The 27,054-nt window shown below is 39.2% G+C and overlaps 2 protein-coding genes across 3 annotated transcripts in view; one reads left to right on the top strand and one right to left on the bottom strand.

Annotated features, from left to right (window-relative positions):
- LOC138758742 (protein FAM174C-like) lies at positions 1-26,950 on the bottom strand. Of its 2 annotated transcripts, XM_069928085.1 has the most exons (3): positions 26,648-26,948; positions 12,348-12,470; positions 1-5,526 (listed from the first exon to the last, which is right to left on the bottom strand). In XM_069928085.1, the coding sequence occupies exons 1-3, from the start codon at positions 26,881-26,883 to the stop codon at positions 5,523-5,525; spliced, it is 363 nt and encodes a 120-aa protein (XP_069784186.1). In that variant the 5' UTR covers positions 26,884-26,948; the 3' UTR covers positions 1-5,522. The 2 variants fall into 2 exon arrangements, with proteins under 2 accessions (XP_069784186.1, XP_069784187.1); XM_069928086.1 differs by lacking the exon at positions 1-5,526 and having other exon boundaries at positions 12,344-12,470; positions 26,648-26,950.
- The window catches only part of LOC138758741 (WAP, Kazal, immunoglobulin, Kunitz and NTR domain-containing protein 2-like), a 61,844-nt gene continuing 61,210 nt past the window's right edge, over positions 26,421-27,054 (top strand). Inside the window, exon 1 of the mRNA XM_069928084.1 lies at positions 26,421-27,054. The gene's annotated coding sequence lies outside the window, so the exon portion shown is untranslated.

Below are 27,054 nucleotides of genomic sequence, written 5' to 3'. Positions count from 1 at the left end.
TTTATTTTTAAATTCAAAAAAAATTTATTGGTCATGGTCAAATAACTCAAATACATTATATACACTTTACATTTGGTGTGTTTTTTTTCTGAGCAGTTAAGAGTCATCTTTATAATATGCTCTCCTTTCAATTTCACTCCATGCACTTTAAAAAAATTCAAAGAATGATCCATATCAAAAGAGATTAAATCTTGGTAGCAAACATGTTTAATAGAAGTTCCTGTTGTCCGCTTTTCAACCCTGAATAAGACTTGTTCCCATTTACGGTTAACAATGGCATTAAATGAAGGCGCTTATGAAGATTGATAGAAGCTAAAGATTTTTCTCTATCCACTCTATTTCTTCAGCTGGGGGGCGGGGGGGGGAAAGAAGCGAATTGAGTCTACCTCAAGGGGATAGAACCTTAAAATTGTGCTACCATGAAGATACTTGTTCCAAATAGTGCCAATCTGGAACGCACATGACCACCAACAAACCACCTGGTCCCCTGGCTCCCTACCCCAATCCTACCACAAGCTGAAACAGAACATCTGAAAAATTCACATTTTAGGCAGCCTATCAAAAGAAAAACTATGAAAACAAAGTGTGTAGACATGGCCAAGATATAGATGAGCCATGAATGGTGGATCAGGTTTGTGAGCATACAAACTCTAACCCTGCCCTGATTAAAATTTGACCACAGTGTTCCAATATGGAAAGTGCAATTTAAATACAACCTTCAATAGCACCTCAGCGTAAAGCTTTGCAACATTTAGAACAAAAAAAGGACAGTTCTCTTTTGCGCTACCTTTTGAATGTCAAGTAAGAAAAAACTGAGCTAATTACTGAAATAATAGAATCAAAATCAAACTCAACAAGCTATGAACATTAGTTAAATAAAGGGAAGTCAGCATATGGTTCAATTATAAAATTGGTTTGTTTAGAGGATAATGATTTAATATAATTTTTAAAGTGCTTCCAGTCACTTACACAGCACCAATCTGGAGATGAAGATAATTGATGTTCCAAAGTTCTCAGCTTTCCATGACTTGAGCTTTGCCCATCTGAGCTATGAGTAACATTTGTCCACAGACATTCAAGTTAAACTCTCCCCAATATCCTCACAGATCCTTTGATCTGCTTTCTTTGATCAGAATGATTTAATAAGGTAGTGCCACAAAGATCATAGACAGACCCCAGCCTGTAAAATGTCCAGTTTATCCCAACCTCTCCAACCAATCCAAAATTATAGCTCTTCAGTACAATGTACACTGCCAAATAGCAGAAAACTAAAATAAACCAATGAGCAATGACAGATCCAAGATCAATTCACTTAAAATATCACAATGTGTTATTTCATGACTTTTAATATTAAGTTGGAGTTAGTTCCTCCAACAATATGGAATGATATGGAATGACTGTCACCGAAGAGGATGAAGTATGCAAACCTGGTGTACAGACCAACCATCCAGTTCAATGGCAGCATTAAATTTACTTCCTGTTTCTCAATCAATTAACAACATGCTTAGTCTGCAGGCATTGCTTTTTTTTTTTAAAAATCTAGGCTAAAAGAGGATGTGGGAGGCAGAATTCTCAGTTCCGAATCTAGCTCCTTGTCTAATATACACACTAGCACTCCCTGTGGGGTGAAGGTACAGGGCAATAAAAAGGAACCACCTTTCTTAAAACTGGGCCTTGTAACACCTACAGGATATAACGCAGCTCAACTCCCCAAGCACTCCGCAAGTTTACAAAGGATGAAAATCTTCCTTTTGAACAAAATATATATATTATTTTTTTTACATAATTTACGTGCCAGCACACGTCATAAAGCTGCCAAACACACATTTGCAATAGTTTTCTTTAAAAAAATGGGGTTTGAACTAAACCTAGTTTTGATCTCTGGAGAAGAAAATGGCTAATATACCACAAAGTGATCCTTTATACAAAACGATTTACTTTAAGAACAAATTTTACTTTTCAGTTTTTTTCCCCTAGATTAGTACAAAGACATAATCTATCAATGTTTAAGGCTGACTAATGTCCTCCTCATACTATGCAAATGCTCAGCTGCATCCTTAATATCTCGATGATACCTGTTTTGTACGCTCAGCTGATTTCAAAACAAGAATGGAGCAAACCATCTGGGAACAAGTGCTTGCGTTTTTGTAAATAAGCATATTCATCAAAGAATAATCTGACTTGCATTTTATTTTGGCTTGCTTTTTTTGCTGCATCTTGTTTCACCATACTGCCTCCTGCCAGAGTACAATTATTCAAGGTGGGAGAGGTCCTCCACCCTCTCTGTAATACATCATTAAAAAAAATAAAGACATGGAATCTAAGACGGAAGGCCATTCAGCCCGTCTCCTTACCAGTTCATGGCTTTGTGCTCCTGCTACCACCAAACAACTTTTGGAATGATACTCCTCCTCCATTCCTTAATTAATGAGCCTGCTTTTTTTCCCCAAAAAACCTGGCTGCCAATTGAAAGCAGGCTACTTAACTGTTCTAATCAGCAGACTTTCCATCATTTTCAGAAGAAACTTTGGGTCAAGTTCTCTCCACCATTTGCTCAGATCAGTTACTAAGACTAGTAGCAATAATCCCAGTGATAGGTCAGCTAGAATTAGCTCATGGTCTAATTAAATGTTTAAATATTATTCCACGATTAACAAGGGATCAGTTCCAGTTACATGGAAGACTGCATTCACAAGATTATGATCAGGCAAAGAAGGAATAACTGGGTAATTCTTTCAATCCTGTCAAGCATATTATTAATCACAAAGACTAATTTACAACTACTGTATTCTTGTTGGCTAATTACCATGCTTTTATTTGGAAAGATTGTTGGTTTATTTTCTTCACTCTTTAAATAATACGTTTGAGGACATAATCCCAACTAAGCTCAGTCATATACCATCTCATCAACCCATTATCATCAGAAAATAATATGAAACAGATCACTGACATCAATCACTATAAAAGTTCAGGAAAAGCATTGCAAACCAGGAATCTTGAAAGTCAACTTGTTTTTGCAGGTTGCCCTGGATTAAAATTGTATTCAGACAGATGTTACATTGAAAGCTTGTCACCTGGCTGCATAATATCTGGAATCATGAATAAATTGTTTGAGCTTCTCAAACTCCTCAACAATCTCACTGTGGGGGGGGGGGGGGGGGGTAGAAACTAACACTGATTTGAAACTAAGAGGTGATCTCAATCAGAAGGGTTTCTGATTCCAGAGATGACAGAAAAATGTTTCAACCTATTGCAATTAGAGGTGGTCATCACATTGCACAGGTTCAGATGAGAGCTGAACTTATGTGGGTTACAAATTAAGAGTTATTTATCATCTCTCACCACCAACTTGGATGTGCTCAATGCTCAAACAAGATTGAAGAGTCCCATTCTTTGGTACAAATATACTTCATTCTGATGAAATTACAAAACAAAATATACCAGTGCATTACGACAAACAATAGTTATGGTACTTTGGTCTTTTACTTCTTCCAAAAGTGTCACTAATTATCTTTTTCAGCATTTTTGTTGCCTCTGACCACTTCATGCAATACAACGTGGAGTGAACCAATGGTTATATGATCCATCCACAACAGCTTTTTTTTAAATAAATCAAATGGACAGAGCAAAGTGTGCCTTCTTGACGTCGAAGAGCAAGAATTTCTGTTGACGACCCACTTTTTTTTTTTAAAAAAAGCAAAGGCAGTTTAATTTCTTCCTAAAATTTCCTGTTGCAAAAACAAATCAAAACCTGAACCTCGGCTTAAGAGAAATTATAAGTGCATTTAACATTGCATAAAGTACAATGAATCTGCATTTTGGAACTGTATTATATGGATGTCTCACATAACTCAGACATTCAATTAGCTAGATTAATTTGACAATTAATCTAGTGTGAAAGTCTATCCATTTCTAAAAGGGTTATCACTAGTTGAAGGGAAATGGGCTGCTAGTCCACGCAAAGGAAATGGAAAATAGTATGTGCAAATATTATTCTGTTCTGCCACTCCTTCACAAGATTCCTCTTCCAATCTCCAAACCCTCAACTCTTCTATCCAAGGACTGTAGTAGCTTTAATGCCAAACCTACACTGCAGAACCCCACCTTCATAAACATGCATTTTATTTTGGTACATGACATTGCATAACAAATCCCAATTGCTTCAACCCAACTAGAGGAATAGACCCATGTACACAGTAGTGCAGTGGGCAGTTCATCATATTTCAATCTACTCTCAGGACGTATAATCTAATTGTTAAGAATGATTTTGTTACTAAAGGCACTAAAAATATTTTAAAAGGTTAAAAAGACCTTGTGATGAGCTAGCAAATTTTTTAAAAATTGGAATCCAACTGCATCTTCTTTCATGTTGTTTAGAAAGCAAGCAAAAAGCTTCAGAGTTCCAACAAGCTTGCATTTTCTGTACGATACCACGTTGGCCTGAACTGAACTTATTTAAACTGACAATGAAATCATCCTAAAGTCATGTGAAGAAGGACTTTAGCTAACCGAAGATTGTAAATCATGGTTACATTTCATGGTCACATTTAGAAAATGCAATCAAACAGCAAAATGACAAATTTCTTCCTTGCAACTGGAATTAGTCCCCAAATATATTTATTTTTGTAAAGTTGCTTTCGGCTGCTACAGCTCTGCTTTTTCTTTACTGATGTCACTGAAAAGGAGAAATTTCTACCTGTTCTTCCCTCATTCTCCTCCCACCAAAGAGAGCTGTCAGTGCAATAGAATCAAGAGTGTAGTTGGTCAAAAAAAAATTGTGTTAAACAGCAACCAATCACACTCTTGCTTTCTTTTTCCAGGCACGACTACATGACAGCCCTACAGTGAAAAATGAAGTGTCGCACTAGATTATTAGCAAATTCTTTCTGAAAAACTGCCTTAATTTAATGGGACAAAGAGAATGCTGCCACATTTGAAGTGTATTACAGCCCTTTTGCTTGGAGGGCACAGGTTTTTAAACTTTGCCTCTGGGGGCAGCATTTAAGATGGACAAGTCAGGGTGCCCCCAGAAACAAAGTTGACTGGTTACTTCCAAAGAGAATCTCGTCCCTACCAACCACAAAATATATATACACAACATTGCTCCATGTTGCATATACATACGGTTGTCCACAGCGAGTGACTAGAGCAATTATTCCACTAGGTGCTATAATATCAATGCAAGTATTTATTGCAGAAAAGGTTTGCAAATCCTATTTGCTGCAAAATAGCATTTTAAGAATAATTAATTCAAACAAATCTTCCTCATACTCCTGAATGATCGACACAAAATGATGCAGACATGTCAATATCAGCGTAAAATGTCACACCCACTCAAAAAAAAAATCACTGCTTCCTTCATTGAAGAGACTGTTTGTGCTGGAATTGTTACCTGTCCGTTCCCCACACAAAAACCATACAAACATTTTCAGTCATTGGTTGGTGATCAGTGGGTAACAGGGAGCTTCTTAAAACTGTCCAACAGGCAATGTCACATTCACTGTATGTCCCTCGGGTGCATCTTATCTGCAAACAAAAATATATAATTAATAACATCATAGATCTGTCAATTTGCAGATTCTATTTAATTGGCTGAAATTTGCCCAACAAAACTAGACTCCGAAACAAAAAATTGAGCACCAAGGGGCTAAGATTAAATAAATATTTCGCAGAAACTTATCAAAATTCTGCTCCTTGACTCTTATCTAGTGTAACAGCACTGGTCTATGAATGCAAGCATGTATATAGCCCAATTATGATCATTAAATGGCTTTGTATAACATTAATGAAAAGGTGAAAATGATCCTGGGCTTGCCAACAACTTGGTTATAAGCCCGCTTTGCACTGGATGCAATCTTGCAGGAGTTATGCAGCTTGAACAAGTATGGAAAGCCATTTTCCATGTTCGCCTTGTACTGCTTGCTACCGTGACACTTTTTTTTTTTAAATTTTTTATTTTTCACACCATAAATCACATTAGCCATGATATACACTTTTTCTTTTTCACACATATACAGTGACTTTTGCTACCGTGACACTTGAAGCATAATTATCGTTACCCACCTACAGAATATGTAGGTCTTGTCTCAAATAACCATATAACCACTTACAGCACAGAACAGGCCAGTTCGGCCCTACTAGTCCATGCCGTAGCAAATCCCCACCCTCCTAGTCCCACTGACCAGCACCCGGTCCATACCCCTCTAGTCCCCTCCTATCCATGTAACAATCCAATCTTTCCTTAAATGCAACCAATAATCCCGCCTCGACCACGTCTGCCGGAAGCTCATTCCACATCCCCACCACCCTCTGCGTAAAGAAATTTCCCCTCATGTTCCCCTTATAATTTTCCCCTTTCAATCTTAAACCATGCCCTCTAGTTTGAATCTCCCCCATTCTTAATTGAAAAAGCCTATCCACGTTTACTCTGTCTGTCCCTTTTAAAATCTTAAACACCTCTATCAAGTCCCCTCTCAATCTTCTACGCTCCAGAGAAAAAAGCCCCAGTCTGCACAACCTTTCCCTGTAACTCAGACCCTGAAATCCTGTCAACATTCTCGTGAACCTTCTCTGCACTCTCTCTAATTTGTTTATATCTTTCCTATAATTTGGTGACCAAAACTGTACACAGTACTCCAAATTTGGCCTCACCAATGCTTTGTACAATTTCATCATAACCTCCCTACTCTTGAATTCAATACTCCGATTTATGAAGGCCAACATTCCAAATGCCTTCTTCACCACATCATCTACCTGAGTATCAGCCTTGAGGGTACTATTTACCATCACTCCTAAATCCCTTTGTTGCTCTGCACTCCTCAACTGTCTACCATTCAATGTATATCACCTATTTAAATTTGCCTTTCCAAAAAGTAGCACCTCACATTTTCTTTGAAAATGCAACAGATGCACCAAGAAAGGATAGATGCACAAAGATGAATAACTGATTGAGCAGGAAGGTTAATCATGAAGAAACAAATGGAGATTCATACAGGACCACAAAAGACAGCAGAGAGGAATAAATCGAAGCTGAAGAGGGGGAAAAAAATAACTTGAGTGACATCATCAGGAACAGGCCACACTTACATGATAATTGGCTGAAAGATGGCTCAATGTAAGCAGAAGCACCTGCATTGAATATCAGAAAAGAGACTACGCCAGTGTATAGGACAATCCTCGAAACTTAAAAATGTCACCTTAAAATTGGGTCGGCTCATACACCAGGTTTAAAATCTGAAACAAACCAGAGAAGTCTGAACGCCACTGCCATCTTCCTGCCAGCTCCATGACAATCTTGCGCATGACGAGTTAATATCAAAAAAGTATCAGTGCTTCCCCAGCTGGGTCCATCTGTCCAGCCTGACTGCTGTCAAAGGGTTTTGCTCAAAATATATATTTTAGGTGGAAATTCTAGGGTTGTCCTATACACTGGCATATACAGTGCATCCAATGAATATTGGAGCAATTTTACTTAGATAGAAAACAACAGCAAAATTCAGTTTCTGGGAAGAAAAGCTATTATCCTTCTGTTCCAATACTATTGCCATAAACTCCCTAATCTGATACTGACTGATCCCTTTACATTTCTGTTTCTCGATTGATATTGAAATCAGATGTTGCCAGAGACCACTTTCACTTCAGCACCAGGTATTATTGGCCTGCGTCAATATTAACTTCTAAATAGTGAACCCACTTTTTACAGGCAAGAAAAAAGCAACTCTAGCAAACAGTCTTCCAACTCTGAGCATATTTCAAACTGTAGACTGGTTTGTTCTGTACACTGAAATAGAAATTGCAAGGCTGCGAGAGGGAAATAAATGAGAATAGATTGATGGCAGAAAATCTCAGTAACTAATTTAAAGCTACATAATGTGATATTTTTTTAAAAATTATTCAAAGTGCAGACATCAATGCTTATTGCCCATCCTTAATTTTTATTGATTTTGCTTGGTCATTTCCAAACACTTAAAAGAGTCAATTGCATTGCTATGGGTCTGAAGTCAGACAATGGCCAAGGCAAACAAGGACAAAAGTTTTGTGGGGTAATGGGTTGGGAAGAATACCTTAGTTAACAACTTTTTCTTCAAATTGTACTGTGTCATTCTCATTATTTTATATGGTACATTAAAGCTTGTAATTTCACAGTGTTACACATTGCAGTTATTCAGTTCACATTTTTCTTCCCCTCTGTAGCTGCAAGCAGTGTCTGTTTAAACAGCAAATACAAACACTACCAAGAGAGCTTATTTATTTAGCCTACAGCTTTCCATTGCAGAAATGTTAAAATGTCACACCAACTCTCTCTACTATCCCTTTATACTCCAATCTGCCAAGTACCACTTCCCATGGCCCAGGTAAGTGGGGCAATCACAATTCAAATTACAGTAAAAACCCCTGGTATCCAGCACCAATGGGAATTGGAAGATGCCGGACAAGTGTATTTTCTGATTGCTTGAGATTACGCTGTTGGCGAACTAACTAAATTGGTGCACCAATTTTAAAAGTATTTACCTTTTTTTCTGCAATTTTTTTGCCACTTGAGGCTGCTAGTTGCTTGAATTCTGGATACCAAGGATTTTACTGTATTCATCTAGCAAGGAACAAAAAAATCAACCAAAAATGGTCTAACTGAATTTAAACATCCACCCTAACTGCTCTCATACTCTGTCGTAGATGGGACAGGAGTAACAAGATCAGGGCAGACTGGTATACAGCTTTGCAGATGGGATGCTCCTTCGATATGCAAATGGACTCGAAGTTCTCAACATCATTTTGAAGGACCCTTCTTTATTTGGAGTGGTCATGAGCTTAGAATTCCCACAAGCCAGTGGAAATGTTGCACTTTTCAAAGAAGTTTTGAGAACAACTTTAAATCACTTCCTCTGTACTCAGGGATTATTTATTTTGCCTGCCAATTAAATTTTCAATATTGCATAGATAGAGTAAATGGTCTCCCTCCATTGTGCTGTTTTGAGTAGGTGGTCTATGCCTCAGAAGAGTAGAAGTAGGCAAGGATTACTGCCAAACCAAAGCCACCCATAAATTGGGGGAGCAACACTGAATATACTACATTCACAACTGTTTGGTCAACCATCAGCCTTGTGCATGATTTGAGATCTTGTTCTTCAAATATTAATCCCCCCACCCCCCCCCCCCAAGTCATAAGATGTGCTGATAAACTGAGGGCTGTGGCAAGTTCCTTCACTCATACATGTCTTCGTTAATAGGTTATCCCAATTAGATCAGTTGGGAAAGTGGACCAAAGGGTAGCAAATTAAATTTAACTTGGACAAGAATAAGGTGTTGCATTTTGAGAATTTAAAACATGGCAGGATTTGTGCATTAAATGCTGGGATCCCAGACATCTGTGGTACAAGTACGTAGTCCCCAAAAAGAAGAGGCACAGCTTGACATGATGGTGAAAGCAATGTTTGGTTTGCTTGCCCTCATCAGCCAGGGCATTGTACAAAATCTGACACGTCGTATTACAACTGTTCAAGGCATTGGTGAGACCATATGGGGTGCTCTGTATCGTTCTCGTCGCCCAACTATAGGGAAGATGTCATTAAGGTGAAAAGGGTGCAGAAAGATTCACAAGGTCGGAATGGAGGGACTGAATTAAAAGATATGACAGGCTGTTTTTATTTCTCCCCTAGGCCATAGGAAAACAAGAAGTGACTATATAGAGATGTACAAAATCATGAGGAGAAGAGAAAAGGTGAATATAATGAACTTCCTGACTGAGGATAAAGACTAAAACCAAGATGAGAGGGGAATTGAAAGGCAAATATTTCCAAACCAAGGATAATGGGTATATGGAACAAGCTGCCAGTGGAAGTGCTATGGGAGGATACCATTATATGAAGTTTTAAAATATATTTGGACAGGTATATGGAAGAAGTTTCAAGAGTTACAGGACAAACAAGGTCTAGCTTAGGAACACAACTTCACTGGCATGGATGAGTTGGGCCTGTCTCAATGCTGTATAATTGCATGTGATGGCAAGTACAGTCATTCATTCAATTTTTTGCTCCATTTTTCATTACTACTGTTTAGCCTCAAAATATACAATTGCTGTGCAAAACATTTAAAAGCTCAGCAATGTATTTAAAGATTTGCACAAAGAATATTAGTGTGCCCTAACATTTTTTTCAAGCAATTCTCATGCAATTGGTGTATTCGTGCAACCAGGATGCAAGGCGACTAAAAATATAATGCTTTTTAAATTTTAATACCAAAATATTTGGCTCTCAAGTCTGCGTCAGTTCTCAGAGCCATTCAATCATTCCTTTTCACTTCATCAATTCTCTTACTACCCACTTACATTAGGGATAACCTCCGAACAGCAAATAACCTACCAACCAACCAACCCTCAAGTCTTTGGTATATGGGAGGAAACCAGAGGATTTAGGGGAAACTGACAAAAATCACAGAGAGAATGTGCAAACTCCACCCAGACAGCATTGAACCTGGGCCACTGGATCCTAATGTTTCAGATCATAATTTTCAAAATGAGGAATGAAAGTTGCCTGTGTGTGATTCTTTTACAGTAGACATTTCATACCAGCTGCCATATAGATGGGAGGTCTAGATTCTATGGTAAGGGTATCCAAGATCATTTGAGATCAGTCTCAGCTTCATAGATATTAAAATAGGTGAACCCACATGCAAGTATTAGTTAATACATACAATCCCTCTCTTTTACTCACACACATTTCATAGCCAGTTGTGCAATTCTGAAATTCAGCCCCATTATGAGAATAAATGCAGCAGCCAATTTACAAGCAATCAGAAATATGAGTTGAAGATTAAATATTCCAAGAATACTGGAAAAATACTTGTGCCTTTGGAATAGCACCTTGAGATCTTTCATGCTGACCCATGAGAAAATACTTGGTTTACAAGTAATCCAAAATGCAAAACACTATACTATCAACCTGCTTAAAATATTAAACTCCCAGGAGGAATTGAATTGAAGACATCATGATTTAGTGGTGAGAAAGTTACCAATAAGCCAAAGTAAATGGTAAATTTAGATGAGAAAGCACTACTAAAGCCGAGCAGTTGAAAATCTCGAACTCCCTGCTAAAACCTGAAATAAGCAAAGCCATGGATAATTTGCCAAACATAAAATTTCTGAAAGGTCCTTCAGATAGAATCCTCTTACTGAAGAACATTAACTTAAATTCACCTTCAGCGCATGCATCCATTTGTAAAGAGGTTTTTGCGACTTCAAATCCCAGAAAGATCATTTCCCATTTCCCAATGCTCTTCTAAAGTTCAGCATGTGATTCTCAAGAGAAAAATATTTCATACCTACTAAACACTAATTAAATTTTAAGAGACTGAAATCCCCAATAATAAATTTCATGAGATTTTGTGTTACAAACAAAAAGGTAATGGCCTAGAATTTGCAGGAAAAGTAGTAAATATATAATGCACATACTATGACTGTGTAAAAGAACAGAATGGCATTGAAAAGATACCCATAGAGTTGTCTGAACTAGATTTAATTCCATGCCCAGGCTTTATTTATTCTTGTAGAAGCAGGGTGGCGAATTGTCATCTATGTTTATTACTTACTGTAAGATCACAGAAATTCTCCAGCATCCAAAAAAGACCCACAAGTTATCAATTAGTCAGATATTAAATACATTTTCAACCTCGTCAGCCTTTGGTTGAGGATGATTATTTTGGCCAATTAGTCGCATCGTTCTTAAACATCAACATCACATCTATCAGCTTTGCTACTTTTCCTCACGATTTAGTCGATCACCATCGCCTGTCAACCTGTTCATTACCATCTACCTTCACATGTTCTACCTGTTGACCCATCTCTCTGTAAAAGAACGCGCCTCGCTGCAGTTCCTTAAACTGTTCTTTTAAAAACTCTGAACCTGTGATTTCTGGAAAAATTATTCTGGGTTGAACTTGCAATGTACATCTCCAAGGTGCTCTGTGTAAATATATTAGAGGACAAATTACCCCAATGTATCGTAGCTCACTCCCTTGCACATTGGGTTCCCTGCTCTCTTCTGCACTGGTGTCAGTTTTGTATTATAATAAGAAATGTGCAGTCATGGGAATGAAATAAGGACCACATGGAGAATTCTGCAATTCTTAAACAAAAGAGGCAAGTTTAAAAGACTCTTGTGTTCAAATAATTAGAAATGCTTAGAGATGGGAGACTTTGAAAGATATACACAATATAACCATATTCCAAATTCATGAAGTTATGACTCTTCTGGGTAACAACAGCTCGTAAACAGAATCAAGGAACCCAGCAGGGGGAGGGGGGTAATCGGTCACAGGACATCGCCCAAGTCAGCACAAACTGCAATCATCACCTCCTCATGCTCTTTGCTTCAAATAAGGTTGTGTCGTCATCATCTGTATCCATTGGAGCCATCTCCACATGGTCATCGAAGGAGGAAAGGAGCCCATACTTCTTTCTTTGAGTCTTCTTTAACCTAAGAAGCAAAGAGTACGGTTAAACCATATGAACTTTTAGCTTTCTGCTCAGTTTTAACTTAAGACAGTAAATTAAAAAAAATTTTAAAGTTGCAAATTCTAGGAGCCCAAAACCAAGTGCATGAGACACACAGCAGCTCAGACGGTCTCTGAGGAAAGAGAAAGAGGGTTAATGTTTCAAGTCAAAGGCCTTTTGTGAAAATGGGAAAGAGAGAAACAATGGTTTTATGTTACAGAGAAGGTCAATGAAAGGTTGAATAGTATATAGCAGTGGTTCTCAACCTTTTTTCTTTCTACTCACATACCACATTAAGTATTCCCTTTGCCATAGGTGCTCTGTGATTAGTAAGGATTGCTTAAGGTGCTATGTGAGTGGAAAGAAAAAGTTTGAAAACCACTATTTTAATCGTACCTAATTGACTTGTTATGTGCATGGTTTCAGAACTCCAAAGGAAATGGGCCAATGACAATTTTTCTCAAGCAAAATATTTCAGGAACAACTGGGTCTAGAGCAGTGATTCTCAACCTTCCCTTCCCATTCACATCCTACCTTAAGCAATCCCTTACTAATCACAGAGCATCGATGACATAAGGATTACTTAATGGTATGTGACTGGAAAGAAAAAGGATGAGAATCACTGGTGTATAGCAAATATTTTTGATAAGATGAAGCCAGAGTTGCCATCCTGACAAGATGGTCATTCAGTTGACTAGTTAATGAGGAGAGCTAGAAAGAGAACTTGAACAAAGGAAAGTAAAAAACTATTAAGCAAGAGCTGTTGGCAATTGAGAAAAAAAAGGAAACATGCAATATTGTAAAATGCAATGCTGCAAGACATGCCCAGCCGTGCCAATGGAGAGAGAAAATGAGCTGATAGCCGGTTCTGACAAAGGCAAACAAAGAAAGGCAAATCATATTGTGTCCATACAAGAACTTGCCAGTTATGATGTAGGTCATCCGTCTGCATTAATAGCTTCTTTCCCCCCCCCTCCCTCTGCTAGCCAATAACTACGTCTTACAACTATGTATTTTACAATACTTATATTCTTACGCATTTTCAGTTTTTAAATGCATTCATTTCATAACTGTTAGGTTCCTTTGTTCAAGTCTTCTTTTTCTTTCCCTCACTCTGTAATGGCCTTCAATAGCTAGATACCCTTATTTATGCTTTATACCCATAGCAACCCTAAACTGACCCAAACAGGTATTTCCTTTGCCCCATTTGCCCATCCACCACTCATTTTGCAACTTAAAATCAATTTATTTGTTCTCTTTCAGTTCTAACAAAGGGTCTTGGCCACAAAAAGTTAATGTTCTCTTTTCACATTTTTCCAACAATTTTTTTTTAATTAATTGACATTGGACAGGTACGTGAAGAAACATTCCTTTTCTTGTCAATGAACATTCAATCTGGTTTACTGATTAGAAGGAAACATTTTTAAATATTAGGTTCCAACTGTAACTCTAATACAATGGTTCACAGCCTTCTACAATAGTTAGAGCCAATCTAATAATCCAAATTTTGAGGAATACTCTTCCGAAAATCTTGAAATTCTTGCCACTATCAATCCAACATGCTTCAATGATAGATCTGTTGTGGATTCCTGCATCAGGATGCCAATTATCAACAATAAAACCAGGAAATCTGAGAGCTGAAGCTGAGCAAGATTAAATCTGGCCTAGATTCAGCAACTCAATTCTTTTTGATGGAGATGAATAATTGAGAAAACTTGCATTAATTTTTTTTTAAATTACATTTATTTGATCATTTAATTTCCCTGCATCTATATTTAAATTTCAAATTTAACTGCTAATCTGTTAACCCCACCTACAATATTGTGTTTAGTTCTGGTCACCTCATTACAGGAAGTATGTGAAAGCTATGGATAGGGTGCAGAGGAAATTTAGCAGGATGTTGCCTGGATCAGAAAATATGTCCAAGGTAAGTAGAGCTGGGGCTTTTCTCTTTGGAGCGAAGAAGGATGAAAGGTGACTTAAATGGAGGTAGACGGCCAGAACCTTTTTCCCAGGCCAGGAGTTGCAAACATTAGAGGGCATCTGTACAAAGTTGAAGGAAGGAAAGTTTAGGGGAGACATCAAGGGCACTGTTCCCTCTAATGCACATGTGTTTTGCAACTAACATATTAAGGAAAGTAATGTGCACACAAAAGGTTGGTTACCTAAAGTAAATTAATAATTATACTTATTGAAAATAAGCTAACTTCTGTTAACTAGTTATTAAAACATGCCAATACAGTTTTATTAGCCCTGAAAGATAGCTGTGCCAAAATTATCTTGAAACCATTTCAAATTTACATTTGCCCAAGCATTCAGTACACACAGGCTTTTATTACAGGATTTTTAAAAAATTGCACAAGATTTTTGCACACACTGACGACTAAAAATTAGAGGGAACATTGGTAGTGGGTGCTTGGAATGCATTGACAGGGGTGGTGGAAGCTGGATCAATAGGGGCATTTAAAAGCCTCTGTGACAAGCACAGGGATGAAAGAAAAATAGAGGGTTATGAGTTAGGGAGGGAATAGGGATTTTGGTAGGAATATGGGTCAGCACAACATCAAGGGCCAAAGGGCCTGTAATGTTCTATTCCTACTAAAACATTAGCTTGTCATTATTTCATTGCAGTTGGTGGGAGCTTTTAGAACAAATTTAGTCCTTCTTCTACATTATGACAATAGCTGCACAATAGCCAAAAGTATTCTACTAATAGTAGTGTTTTGGAATGATTCAATATTGCAACAAAAAAATGCTCAATCATTGCAGACTGATATTTTTTAAAAATTAAGTGCCACAGACTGTTTCAAAGTAACAGCTGGCAATGAAACGCGTGACCAGTAATGTTATGCAACCTCTGTGGCCCCGCTAGAGCAGAAACAGCAGGCTTGGCAATGGATCCACTAAGCAGTATTACACTCTTTTTGTTAAACACAATGTTAATGGTGCAGTCTGCAGGTTAAAACACTGATGTTAAACAGGATATTTAAGTGCTCTAATTGCCTCATTAGGGGCTTCAACACCTTGGGTTATTTAAGCAAAATGGGCTCTTAATTCATTTTTAAACGTTGATACAATGCAATATAACAAATGGAACAGAAATCCATTGTTAAACTAAGCAAATTAAAAATCCTGTTCTGCTCAATTACTAAAAGAGTAACAAAGTTAAAGGGATGAAAGCTCCTTATAGTGATAACACAAGCTTTGTTGGCTGTGTTTCTAGGCTAACAAAGTCTTACTTATTTAATGTCCTAGTCTAATTAATGGATAACACTAAATTACTTAGCCCTTGACAAAGGGCTCAGGCCCGAAACATTGGTTATATATCTTCGCTTCCTATGGATTCTGCGTGATCTGCTGAGTTTCTCCAACATTTTTGTGTATTGCACTAAAATCACAGCATCTCCAGAGTTTCCTGTTTAACTGACCTATATATAACTTATCCCTTTTTAAATGACCTGGAAGTGCATGAATAGAAATGTCCAATATTCTCACTTACTCTAAAATTGATCCAGTTTACTCAGTCTGTTACAACAATTCTACATGGAAGAAACATTGATCGAATTTCAGATTTATTGTCAGAGTACATACATGACATCACATACAACCCTGAGTTTTCCTTCGAGGAAAAGGCTAAAAGGAAGTTAATTTGGAGTGCAACTCTGTTATCCAGTTGGTCTAGTTCTAGGATGAACTTTATGCAATTCTATACAAAGATCTGGAAAATGGTGAACTAGGTTTAAATTGCTCTCAGCCACTTCAATTTAAAATTGTAATCCTTTGTTTTAAAAGATAAATTGAAGTTAATTAAGAGAAGATTAGATTAGATTAGTCTTTCAAACAAGTTATTTCTCCATTGAATCACAATACAAACACTTATTTAGGCACCTTTGGATAACATCAGCCTCAAAACAGATAATAACACATGCAAGAAACTGAAAATTAGGCAGAAGTATTTTTTAAATGCTGAGAGTTTGAAAGGTATTTGTGTTCAGAGCAAGCGAGAAATCTTTGTATATAAATCACCAGAAATTAAAATACAAGAAATGTAAACAACTAGGATTGTGAACATTACAAAGACATAAAAATCTACAACATAGTACAGGCACTTTGGCTCATAGTGTTGGGCTGACATAACCTATTCTACCATTGCCTAGAATTTCCCTACTGTATAACCCTCCATTTTACTTTGTTCCATATACAAGTATACCTCGTTTTACGAATACTCGCTTTATGAAAATTTGATTTTACAAAGAAACCTGTGTTTGCTTTTACGAAAGGATTTGAATGGGTTTTCGCTTTTACGAAAATAGCCTTCAATAGTAGTGAATGGGTCTTCGCTTTTCGGCTTACGAAAGGTTTCATAGGAATGCTCTAGTTTCATAAAGCAGGATAATACCTGTACCTAATAGTCCCTTAAAAGATTCTATTGTACCTGCCTCCACCACTGTTGTTGGCACCATTCTCTGTGAGAAGAACTTACCTCTTACATCTACCCTGTACATACTCCCAAGCACCTTAATATGGCCTTCAGGTGTTAACCACTTGAGTTCTGGGAAAAAGCCACCTGCTATCCACATGATCAATGCTTTCATCATCTGGTACATCTCTCATCTTCCATTACTCTAAAAAGGAAAGTCCAAGTTCACTCAACCAATCCTCACAAGGCATGCTCTCCAATCCAAGCAACATCATTGCAAATCTCAAATGACATTTTGCACCAACACTAGTGCATCCATCTCCTTCCTGTAATGTGACCAGAAATTTACACAAGCAGGGTCTAATCAAGGTAACTCTACTGCATAGCTCTTGAACTCAATCCCACAGTTCATACTTTGGGCTAAATTGCAAAAAAGCAGAGGCACTTTTCACCAATTATTATGGGGTCCCATCACAAATATCATGTACACATCTGACCTCCCTAACCAAGATTACACATAGGTTCACCAGAATGACTCGAAACTATGGGTTTGTTCCACAAGAAGAAATTAAACAGATTTGGTCCCACATTCTGGTCTTCAGGAGAACAAGTTCAATTTTTTTTTAAAATCTGGTTGTATCCTTGGAAACGATGTCTCTGGGCCATGGTGTACACACATTAATACTACACAGTACATGAATGTGAGAGAGAGAGAGTGAATAAACTGTTCATCAATCTCACAGCCTGCAGGTAGAAGCTATTATGGGTTTTTTTTGTTCAAAATTTTTTTTCCTACCTTCCAGTGTGGCTGTTCACACACAAGCGACCAAAACTCGAAATCTCTGACCCCTTACGTGATTTTACACTGAATACCTCTGCTGCAGGAAACATTTCGGAACGGGAGTGACTCATTCATTTCCGTTCTGAACTTTTTTTTTTTTTTCTTACACAAACTGCATTGCGGAAATTTTGTGATAATTTCCTGCTACACAGTGGCTGTGTAAAAACTGCAATTCTGAACTGTTGATGTGTAGTGGAGAATGGTCAACCTCCATCCTCCTGAAGTCCCCAATCGTTTCCTTTGTCTTGACCATGAGGAGACTCAGGTTGTTATTCTCGTACCATTTTACGAGCTTTTTAATCTCCTCGATGTAATACAACTCATCGATGTTGCTGATTCTACCAACTACCGGAGTAGCATACGCAAATATGATGATTCTGTTGAACTGAATTTGGTGTAGTCATGAGTCAGCAGTATGACGAACAGCGGGCTGAGCACACAGTCCTCGAGTGCACCAGTGCTCAGCACAACAGAACTCGTGAATCTGCCGTCAACTTGGACAGACTGAGATCCTTCCTTCAAGAAGTCCAGAATCCAGTTAAAGTCAGGGGTGTTGAGCCCCAATGAGGAGAAATTATACACCAGTCTCTGAGGTATGAATGATTGTGTTGAACGCTGAGTGGAGGTCAATGAAAAACAGCCTGGCATATGGAGCATCATTCCCTAAGTGGGTCAGGATGGAGTGAAGGGTCAAGGCTATTGCATCATCTGTGAACAGCAGGCAAACTGAAATGGGTCCAAAGTTATTGGAAGGTGCACTTTGATGCATTCATGATCATGGACATCAGTGCATTGGACAGTAGCATTTAGTTCAGTCACCTTGGCTCTCTTGGGCACCAGGATGATGGTGGCTACCTTGAACCTTTCATGGACAGTGGACTGCTGAAATGAAATGTTATAGATGTCCAGTACAACCTCCGTCATCTGGGCAGCACAGATCTTCAGCACCCAACCAGGTATGTTTTCTGGAATTGATGCTTTGTGTTGGTTCACCCTGGATAAAATCTTCCTCACCTCGGCCACAGCTATGCAGGGTGCCTGTTCTCCAGGGGAATTTAAGCTTTCTTTGTCACCTTGTTTTTCTCATCTAACCTCATGCGAAAAGTATTCAGTCTGTCAGGAAGGAAGTCACATTGTCGCCAACCTACAAGGTTGATGTACAGTCAGCTATGGTTTGAGTGCCCTGCCACATGCACCTCATGTTGACGGTGCCACGCAGGTGTCTGTAGAATATCTGTGTGCACCTATGCTTTGCCTTTCTGATTGTAAAGGAGTATTCACCCCTTCCTGATCTTAATGCCATCTTGTCTTCAGACCTGAAAGCAGTGTCATGAGCTCCAAGTAATGGACGATCCTCCACATCTGGCCATGGTTGACGACTTGCCCTCGCTGTGCAGTGTCTGATCATCCTCAACGCACTTGCCTATGTAGCAAGTCACTCTGCTCATCGATGTTGATGTGGTGGCCACCTCCCCAAATTTACTCCAGTCTGAGGTTTCAAAGCAGTCCAGAAGCACTGCTGTGGCTTCATCTGGCCAGGTCCCAATCTCCGTGAACTAGTTTGATCTGTAAGCAGGGATCTCTGGAAGTAGTGATCTCAATGAAAAGTACATTTTTATGGGCTTGATGAGATAAATGCAAAATCAAGATTACATCCTTGCTCAGGTATCTAGAATGGCATCTTTAAGCATCCCAAGACCCAATGATGGAACCGTTAGCAAATACAATGAACGGGCACTAGGTCACAGATGAAACCTGTGATCATTTCTGATCACTGTGTTTCAAATGAAAAAAGATATTTGGGAAGGAATTTCAGAATTTGTCCTTGACAGCTAAATGTGACAACGATCAGGAGGAGTTGAAGGTCAGAAGACAAGGGGAGATTATGGGAACAAAGGAGGGAAAATATCATAAAGGGATTTAGGACAATCATTTAAATTAAGACACTAGTATCTGGGAGCGAGTGCAGCCCAGTGAAAAAGGAGGTGGAGAGGGAGCAGAGCAGAGTTCTGGATGACAAGTTTAGAGAGTAGAAGAGGGTGGCTATAATTTTCAGAGGAAGATTTAAAAGTTTCAACTAAAAAAAAAATACCATTCTATGTTACACAGTAGAATAACTCTCAAGATTAAGAATTTTAGCCATAGTACAGAACCAAAATTGCTCAACTTGCTAACAACTAGTGAAAAGAATACTACCTTAATTAGAACTAGAAAGTCCTATGCACGTACAAAAGTACTAAAAGTGCTGTAAATATGCAAGGTGTAAATCTGCATCCTCTTGAAGCACAAAACTCCCACAGTCTACATTTTCTATTCAGTGATAATGATTAATTATTCCTCAATGTTTAAATGTATGCCATACATTTATGAATTACAACCCTGAATATAATTAGCAGATTAAAGAGCAAATACATTCACCTCATTTCAACATGCTCTACCTTTGTTTGTGAGATTTAGAACCAGTCAGAAGTAGTCTGGGAACAGACATTCAGTGTGAATTTCTTTTCAAATGACATCAAGGATGTAGACTGTCTCCCAGAGCTCTACATTCCCTTCCTGAATGACATTGAAAGTGAAATAACAGCACCAACCTCAGCAGAATATTCCCCAGAAACAACAAAGGGAAAAAAATGTTTTACCTTTGCAATAGCTCTCGCAATTTAGAAGAATGAACCTGGCTTTCCAGACTTGGGAAATATCTTCCGAAGAAGGGCACAACAGTCGCTCACAAAGGGGTGGGAAGTTGAATACTGCAGTAAGTATAAGTAACAATTGACACAGAGATTGTACACATAACTATGGAATTGCAGTCCAAAGGCAGCATGCAATAAACCCTTACATCTGCCTTCGCCAGGCTTGTATAAGCCTCATTACTATTCAAGTGTCTGTGACAACATTTGTCCCTCTGCCAGAACTGCCAGCAATTGATTAAGAAACGATTCAGTTCGCTGCTATTTGCAGCCATATGATGAGAAAAAGAATTCATTACTTTGAAATAGCAATGTGCTGTTAGAAAATGGTAAAACGCTAAATATTTTTCACTCGGAAGCTAAACCTAATTATTTTATTTCTCCAGATGGGGCACTCAATACATGCCTACAACAAAAAAAAAGGGAATTCACAACTGAGAATGTCGTGGCAGAGTCCAGATGACAACGAGATCATTTAACTAATCTAAAGAAAATTGTCCCATTAGCCCCAGTTTCCATCCACTTTCCACATTTTTAAAATTTTCTAAAATTTCTCATACAATTAGTTTTCGCTACCCATCTGGGCAATGGATTCCGATCAAAACAACCCAGTTTTACAAAACTCACTCATTGCTTTATCCTGTTTAAATTACTTCAAATGTCTCCTCTGATGCCAGTATTCTTGCCATTGGAAATATTTTATTTACTCTGACCAAAATGATTCATTACATTGAAAACCTCGAAGGTTCTTTTTTTGGGTCTTTCCCAAATTTGAACTGAAACCCTGCAGAGTGAATATGGGGAGCTGGGAATAAGAATGAAAATCCAGTACCTCAAGGTTAGTAATTACTGGAGTAGTCCTAGTGCCACTTGCTGAGAAGGTTAGAGATAATGGGACAGATGAATGCGTTGATGCTGAGTTGATGCAGAGGGCAGGGATTCAGGTTGTTGGGGAGAGGTGACCTGAACAAAAGAGCACAAGTTGTACCTGAACTGGAGACACAAGAGGAACCCGAGGGGTAACATTCCACCCCCCCCCCCAAAAGGTTCAAGGCAAATATATGGTTAGGAAGGATTTAGAAGTTATATGGATCAACACAAGCAAATGTGATTAGCCCAGAATACCAGTGGTCAGCATGGAGGAGCTGGTCCAAAGGGCCTGTTCTATATGACCAAGTCCTCTTCACCTCCGCACCATTCAGTCACTCTTTGTCTCCATGCCATCACTGACATTCTATCCATTTTGCTGCCTTTTGCTTCTCCTTTTCTTACCATTAGAGGTGCCAGGCAATTGCACTTTTTGTACTATTATAATGACAACAAATCTTGAAATTTTTGTATCAATTAAATATTTCCTTTTTGGGGTACACTATTGGAGGCTTTTTTTTTAAATATAAGTACCTATTTCGCTGCAGCAAGCAAGAATTTCTGTGCAAATGCAGAGTTTTTATGTGCAAGACAATACTCATTATTATGTTTTGCATTCCCCTCGGTTCTTTTTACACCCTCCCCTAACTTTTCTTCAATATGAAAAACACTTAGTTTCTAACTTTTCTCAGTTCTGATAAAAATCCACCATCCTGAAATGTTAATTGTTTTTCCTTCCACAGATGTTACCCACCCTGCTTCACTGTTCTAGCATTCTATATTTTTAATTCTGCACCAAATTAAATAGCCAGATACCACGTGCCTTTTGAGCTCTTATTACTGGTTCATTAATGTCCTATCTCCATTTTCAAATCTCTGCTACTGTAAACATTTTATAATAAATGAACAAGTTTATATGCTTGGAAACAAAATGACGACATCTGGGACCACAAGGGTCAAAATTTCTCAATAATGCATATACTTTTGTTCAACCACATCCGCTTTGCATCATTTAATTTCTCCAATCCATGATCTTCTGATATGTAATGAACATTGACTGAGGAGAGTAGTAACATGTCAGAGTTCCAGGTCACCTTCCAACTTTGATGTACAGTATTTTTAATACCAAAACCAGCCACCAAAAAAAAAGCCACTACATTTTCCTCAAGTACATAAAAGAAAATCATCTTTTAAAACCCAAAAACACAAAGAGAAATTCAGCAGGTCAAACAGTGTGCATTAAATAGCAAAGATAATACTAATGCTTTGGATTTGAGCCCTTCATCAAGTTATGACAAAATGTAGGCAGGCACCGACCAGAACAAAATGTTCCAAAGTTTCAAGCCTGAAAAGTTGGTCTTATGTATCTTTGCTATATAAACACACAGTTTGATCTGCTGAATTCCTCTAGCACTGTGTTTTTACCTTCAATCACACTTTTGTGTTTCACTCCTATCTTTAAAAAAAAATCTGCTTTTTATGTTCACTAAGTTTGGATTTACAAAGACATTGCCACTTTAATCTTGTGGGTCTCAAAGCTGCCAACAAGCTTACATGGTACATTATAAAATGGTTTATGAATGTTCAACATAAACCACTAAGATTCTCATTAACTCTTATTTTCAAGAGCCCATTTAAATTTATTTTAATCTTACTTTCAGTTAACAGTAACATTCATAACTGCCAACTAATTCTGATCTACATTACAATCTCCTAAACATCTCCCATCACTAATGCAAGACCATCAGCTGTATTGTCAGGCAATAACATTTTCAAATTTGCAAACCTCTGGCATCTCTCCCAAATCACTTCAATAATACTCAACCAGACACTGTTCTTCTTGACATTAAATTAAAATTCATCCTGGCAATTATTATAAACTTTATATGTTTTTTTTTTAAATCATCTATACAGCAAAACCCATGGTCTTCAAGCTACTGGCAGCCTCAAAAAAAAATCAATTAAAAATATTAAAATAGATAAGAATAAAATAGATTAAAAAATACACAAGTTTAAAATTGTAAAAGTAAATGTTCCCTGAAGTAACACAAACATTTGGTGAAGATGGGAGCAAATATCCAGCTAGCAGAGGGAGGGCCTTGGTCGAACTTTGCTTGTAGCAGCTGTTTGAATAAAGTTGTGTGAAACAGCAATGGTGTCACCCAGGATGAAGAGCTAGTTGACGCCACTCACCGTGGGGTGATTTCTCTTAAAATGTCACCTTATCCCTGCTTAGTAAGAGTCGCTCTGGTCAGAGGATTTATCTGTATACTTCGGGGAGGGGGGATTAATTATCTATTATGTTATTCTTCTTCTTTCAGGTGGCATCATGGAGGGGGTGGAATCTGCAGAGGCACCGATGGTTAAATGTTTTCAAAGAATGTGACTGAAAATGAGATAAAATGGTTTACGATTTATATATTTGTGCAAGTACAGCGTAGTATGTTTGTCTTGTGTCTTTTTAAACAGTTTATTCTTAATGCAAATGTATTAACCAGGCATTTTGAGAGCAAGTCTCAAGCAACCGGAAAATACACTTACATCTACCCATTTGTGCAGGATACCACGGGTTTTATTGCGTTATGAAATTACATCTTAATTACTTTAAAATGTCATTAGGAAGAGGTGAATTTTTATTCTTCTTTTAAAAAGAACACCTTAGTTGCATTTCAGAATCAGGATTTATTGTCGTGAACAAGTGTTTGGTGTTTTGTGGCAGGCGTCATAGTGCAAACATACATATTATAACCATTTTACAACATTACTGTATAAAAAAATTAATAATAATAATAGTGGACAAAAAAAGTCAGGCAGTATCTTTGATTATTCAGGGACCTGACGGCAGTGTGGAAGAAGCTGTCCTTGTGCCGTTGAGTGCTCCTCTTTAGATTCCTATACCTTTTCCCTGATGGTAGTAAAGAGAGCCTGAGTGGTCTTTGAGGATAGAGGCTGCCTTTTAAAGATACCAACTCATGTAGATGTCCTCGATGGAGTGAAGTCTGGTGCCTGTGATGTTGCAGGCTGAGTTAACAACCCTCTGGAATTTATTCTTGTCCTGAGAGTTGGCAGTGATGCAACCAGCCAGAATGCTCTTCACCTGTAGAAGTTTATGAGAGTCTTCAGTAACATACCGAACTGCCTCAGATACCCCACAAAGTATAGCCGCTGGCAAGCCTTCTTTGTGATTGCATCAACATAGATCCTTGGAGATGTTGACACCCAGGAATTTGAAGTTCTTGACCCTCTCCACTACTGATTCCTTGATGAGGACTGGGTCGTGTTTCCCTGACTTCCTCCTGAAGTCCTCAATCATCACCTCAGTTTCGCTGACGTTGAGCACAAGGTTGTTGTCGTTACACCATTTAACAAGTTGATCTATCTCCCTCCTGTACGCTTCCTCATTGGTGTTAGTGGTTCTGCCGACAACTGTGGTGTCATTGGCCAACTTGTAGATGGCATTGGAATTGTGCCTGGCCACACAGTCACGGGTGTATAATGAGTAGATCAGTCAGCTCTACGTCTGTGCGTCTGTGTTGATGATCAGTGAGGAGGAGACATTGTTTCAAAATCATACTGACTGTGGTCTTCCAATGAGAAAGTCAAGGATCCAGTTGCTGAGTTGCAGAGATCTAGAGTTTGTAGCTTCTTGACCAGCACATTTGAATGAAGACACTCAACATTCAGAAAAGAAACACAAGAACTTTTAAACAAATCTGTTGCACAAGGCGTGCAATAAAAAACACCTCAACTTCACTGGTACACATACCATTTCATTCCATATCTCCACTCACAAAAAAACTCATTTTGATCCCCATCTCTCCTCACTTCATCAGCAACTTTAAACAGGTTTCATTATTATTCTCTCAGTTTTGACAGAACATAAACCTGAGGCATTAACATTTTCTCTCTTAAGGGCCATGGCTCCATGTGCATTTTCAGTTAATTTAGATTTTCAGCATCTGCAAATATTTAATTTTGTCCAGTGAATCAATGATTTAATATTACAAAAGCTGAAACCACAGATACTGGAAAACTAAAAGGAAGCAGAAGCTATGCAGCAGATCAGGGGAATTTATGAAAAAAGGAAGGAAAGTTGAACATTCAGCCTCTAAAACATTTGATCATTGATCAAAAAAAAAAGTATTCTGTGGTGGTTGATGCAGATTTCAGAGAGTACTTTTTCAAATATATTAACCACTGAAATGCAAGAAATAAGGCAGCCAACATGCACATAGAACTCCCATATTAGACATCAAATAATGTTTCATCAATGACAATTGAGGGAAAAGTTCAGAGTGTAAAAGGGATAGCTCTCTTGTTCATCTTCAAAATAACGTGATGGAAGCTTTTATGTTTGGTTTAGAGACAGATGGGACTTCACTGCTTGTTTCTGTCAAATATGTCATAATTGAACCTGAACCTAACAATGCTAAATCCACTGAACAATAAATTGTGTAGCAATGACAGACACCATAGGCAAATTCTCTGATATACTTGGTTCCTCCTCCTCCACCCAACTCCTTCTCCACCCCTTTATCCCACACTTCATCAGCAACCCCTCAATCACCAGTCACCCTTCCTCCAACTCCCCCACATGGCATCCTTCTCCTTCCTCCCCGTGCCTTCTTCCTACTCCCCCACTACCAGTTTACCCATTTCAGACACTCCCCACCCCCACCCACATGCTCTCTCCCTCCCCTCCCTTTTGCTACCGCACTGTCCCTTTGCCCCACTCTCCCTCCTCTGCCCCTACCCCTCTTGCCCCCACCTCTTCATCCCCTACCCCCTTCACCCAACCCTTTCATTCCCCCTATCCCCCCTCCCCCACCTCTTCACCCCCTACCCCTTCACCCAACCCTTTCATTCCCCCTATCCCCCCCACCTCTTCATCCCCCTACCCCCTTCACCCAACCCTTTCATTCCCCCTATCCCCCCTCCCCCACCTCTTCATCCCCTACCCCTTCACCCAACCCTTTCATTCCCCCTATCTCCCCTCCCCCATCCCCCTACCCCTTCACCCAACCCTTTCATTCCCCCTATCCCCCCCACCTCTTCATCCCCTACCCCTTCACCCAACCCTTTCATTCCCCCTATCCCCCCCACCTCTTCATCCCCCTACCCCTTCACCCAACCCTTTCATTCCCCCTATCCCCCCCACCTCTTCATCCCCCTACCCCTTCACCCAACCCTTTCATTCCCCCATCCCCCCCACCTCTTCATTCCCCTACCCCCTTCACCAAACCCTTTCATTCTCCCTATCCACCCCCCACCTCTTCATCACCCAACCCTTCCATTCCCCCCCTCCCCGTCGCTTCTCGCCTCTTGCCCCCCACCCCACTCACCGCAGCCCCCGCACCAGCAGGTAGATGAGCCCCAGGCCGCTGATGCCGATCACCACGGCGACGGCGCGGCCGATCACCGACCCATCGGCAGAGTTGCCCCAAGACGGGGGCCCGGAGCCGCCGCCGTCCTGCACCGTGACGTTGCCGGCCTCCAGGCCTTCCACGGGCCGCCACAGAGCCAGGCAGAGGATGGCGGCCAGTACCACATCCAGGGACTCGCCGCCGCCGAACTTCATCTCTCCGGAACCCACGGCCGGACTTTCCCGCTCCTGCTTCGGGCGGCGGGGAACCTTCACACTGTCGCACCGCAGCGCAGGAAAAGGCGTCACAGTCCGTCCTCCGGACAACAAGCGTGTCCCCACCACGATGAGGTGACTCTCCCTCAAAAGGATCAAATCGATCCCCTG

The sequence above is a fragment of the Narcine bancroftii genome, chromosome 3, assembly GCF_036971445.1.
Source record: "Narcine bancroftii isolate sNarBan1 chromosome 3, sNarBan1.hap1, whole genome shotgun sequence".
Lineage (NCBI taxonomy): Eukaryota > Metazoa > Chordata > Chondrichthyes > Torpediniformes > Narcinidae > Narcine > Narcine bancroftii.
Note: the sequence above shows the minus strand (reverse complement) of the source record. Positions and strands in the feature narration are given on the sequence as shown.

What these genes read in the sequence shown, in the direction of transcription:
- LOC138758742 (XM_069928086.1), bottom strand. Translation starts at nt 26,883, where the DNA reads ATGAAGTTCGGCGGCGGCGAGTCCCTGGATGTGGTACTGGCCGCCATC. An exon ending in CTGCTGGTGCGGGGGCTGCG is followed by an intron (nt 12,471 to 26,647) that starts GTGAGTGGGGTG and finishes TTTGCTTCTTAG; the next exon opens with GTTAAAGAAGACTCAAAGAA.